This window comes from Sprattus sprattus (assembly GCF_963457725.1).
Source record: "Sprattus sprattus genome assembly, chromosome: 21".
NCBI classification, from domain to species: Eukaryota; Metazoa; Chordata; class Actinopteri; order Clupeiformes; family Clupeidae; genus Sprattus; species Sprattus sprattus.
Window position 1 is genome coordinate 10,682,862 of NC_137919.1, and position 2,500 is coordinate 10,685,361.

At 48.6% G+C, this 2,500-nt stretch overlaps 1 protein-coding gene across 1 annotated transcript in view; it reads left to right on the forward strand.

The window, feature by feature from the left end:
• The window catches only part of dock11 (dedicator of cytokinesis 11), a 98,522-nt gene that overhangs the window by 51,137 nt on the left and 44,885 nt on the right, over positions 1-2,500 (forward strand). Inside the window, exon 31 of the mRNA XM_080859900.1 lies at positions 2,057-2,238. Within this exon, the coding sequence (XP_080716026.1) occupies positions 2,057-2,238 (182 nt within the window). The remainder of the gene's footprint in view (positions 1-2,056; positions 2,239-2,500) is intronic.

A 2,500-nucleotide genomic window follows, 5' to 3' on the forward strand; every position in this document is an offset into this window, starting at 1 on the left:
ACCCTTAAGCGGTCTCTCTCCCCCTCTCTCTCCCCCTCTCTCTCTCCCTCTCGCTCTCTCCCTCTCCCCCTCTCTTTCTCTCTCTCTTCCTATGGACACAGCACAACCCTATAGCGGTCTCTCTCCCCCCCTCTCTCTCTCTCCCTCTCCCTCCCCCCCTCTCTTTCTCGCTCTCTCCCTATGGACACAGCATAACCCTAAAGCAGTCTCTCTCTCTCTCTTTCTTTTTCTCCCTCTCTCTTTCTCTCTCTTCCTATGGACACAGCATAACCCTTAAGCGGTCTCTCTCCCCCTCTCTCTCTCCCTCTCCCCCTCTCTCTCTCTCCCTCTCCCCCTCTCTTTCTCTCTCTCTTCCTATGGACACAGCACAACCCTATAGCGGTCTCTCTCCCCCTCTCTCTCTCTCTCCCTCTCCCTCCCCCCCTCTCTTTCTCGCTCTCTCCCTATGGACACAGCATAACCCTAAAGCAGTCTCTCTCCCTCTCTTTCTTATTCTCTCTCTTCCTATGGACACAGCACAACCCTAAAGCTCCCTCTCTCCCTTTCGACACAGCATAACCCAAAGCTGTCGTTCTCTCTCTCTCTCTCTCTCTCTCTCTCTCTCTCTCTCTCTCTCTTTCCTCTGTCCCTTGTTACCAGTTATGCTATACACCTGCACAAAAGTGGTGCAGGGCAGCATTTGCATTGAAATGTACATGTGTGAAGGAAAATGTTGATGAAGTTGTCGCTGAAGACATTTTCCCACTGTTACTGCTGTATATGAAAGTAATTGGCTATCAATGAGACAAAGTGACCCAAAAATGCAACTATAACAAACGCTTCTCAAAAGCATCTTGCATTGCCCAGGAATTGGACCCAGGTCAGCTATTTATTATTCAATTGGGTGGATAAGATGTGCTAAAGATTTCTCCAAGGCAAAGGAGAATGTTGTGGTACGGTGTGAGAATGTGAAATCCCTCCCCCTTCTCACTGTGGCCCAAGAGGAAAGAAGGACTGGACCCCCCCCACCAGAATGGTTGGGTCCGGGCTCCCCCACATTGGTGGATGGGTCCAATTGGCTTCCTTATTAAAATGGTGCCTCATTGTTTAGTGGGGAGAGAGATCTGGACAGGCTGGAGAGCAAAGAGGCTGTCACATAGACAAAGCTGTTAGCTAGATGACTCGGGCCTTTTTCACATACTGTTAATGTGAAGTTCATACAAAATGTTACCATGGATCAGCAGTAGGGCTGCTGGACACATCTAGTGGTGGTCTTGTGTCGTTGTTTCACTTACTGTACTGGGACAGAAAAGTGTCTGCACGCTTTATATGCCCTAAAGTATACCACTGTCTTGAGGCATGTTGCTGAATGTCATATATACTGAATTTTATTGTATATATCTGCCAGTGTCCTGTGATAAGCCACTAGTTATCTGTACCTGTCAGTGTCTTGTGATAAGACACTCGTTATCTCCACCCCTCACTACAACACATAACGTCTAGATACGTTTTCAAGGCAACAAACCTTTTTAGAGCTGCGATGATGATTCCTGATAATGGTCACGTGACTGTGCTGTGTGAATGAACCCACTGTCATTATCACTCCTAACAGGATATGACATCTGTTATGACATGGTTATGCCACTCCCAACAGGATATGACATCTGTTATGACATGGTAATGCCACTCCCAACAGGATATGACATCTGTTATGACATGGTAATGCCACTCCCAACAGGATATGACATCTGTTATGACATGGTTATGTCAGTCTTATGATGCTGTCTCTCACCTCATAGGCTTGTAGCATGGTGCAAACTCTCCTAGCATGGCCTACTGGAGCTTTCCCATGACCTCTCAAGACCATGCCTCTCTCCCACACTCCCTGTGTGTGTGTGTGTGTGTGTGTGTGTGTGTGTGTGTGTGTGTGTGTGTGTGTGTGTGTGTGTGTGTGTGTGTGTGTGTGTGTGTGTGTGTGTGAGAGAGAGACTAGACTTCACATACACTCACTCGGATGCAGACCAAACACACACACACACACACACACATATATTCTCTTGTGTGTGTGTGTGTGCAGATCAGACTCTGGAGTGGAGCCTGACAGAGGAGTACTGCAGGAACCACTTCCTGGTCGGGCTGTTGCTGCGTCACGTGGCCGAGGGCCTGCAGGGGGCGGCAGAGATACGGCAGCTGGCTGTGGCCGTGCTCAAAAACCTGCTCATCAAACACACCCTCGATGACCGCTACAACACATACAAGGTAAGGTCTGTGTGTGTGTGTGTGTGTGTGTGTGTTTATGTGTGTTTATGCACTCGCTTTCTCTCTCTTACACACACACACACACAAACACACACACACACAAACACACACACACACACACACACACACGCGCTCGCTCGCTTGCTCGCTCTGACTATGGTTGGCCCAGGTTCAATTCCCAATCATGTGTGTGTGTGTGTGTGTGTGTGTGTGTGTGTGTGTGTGTGTGTGTGTGTGTGTGAGGTCTTTCCTCAGTTGGGGA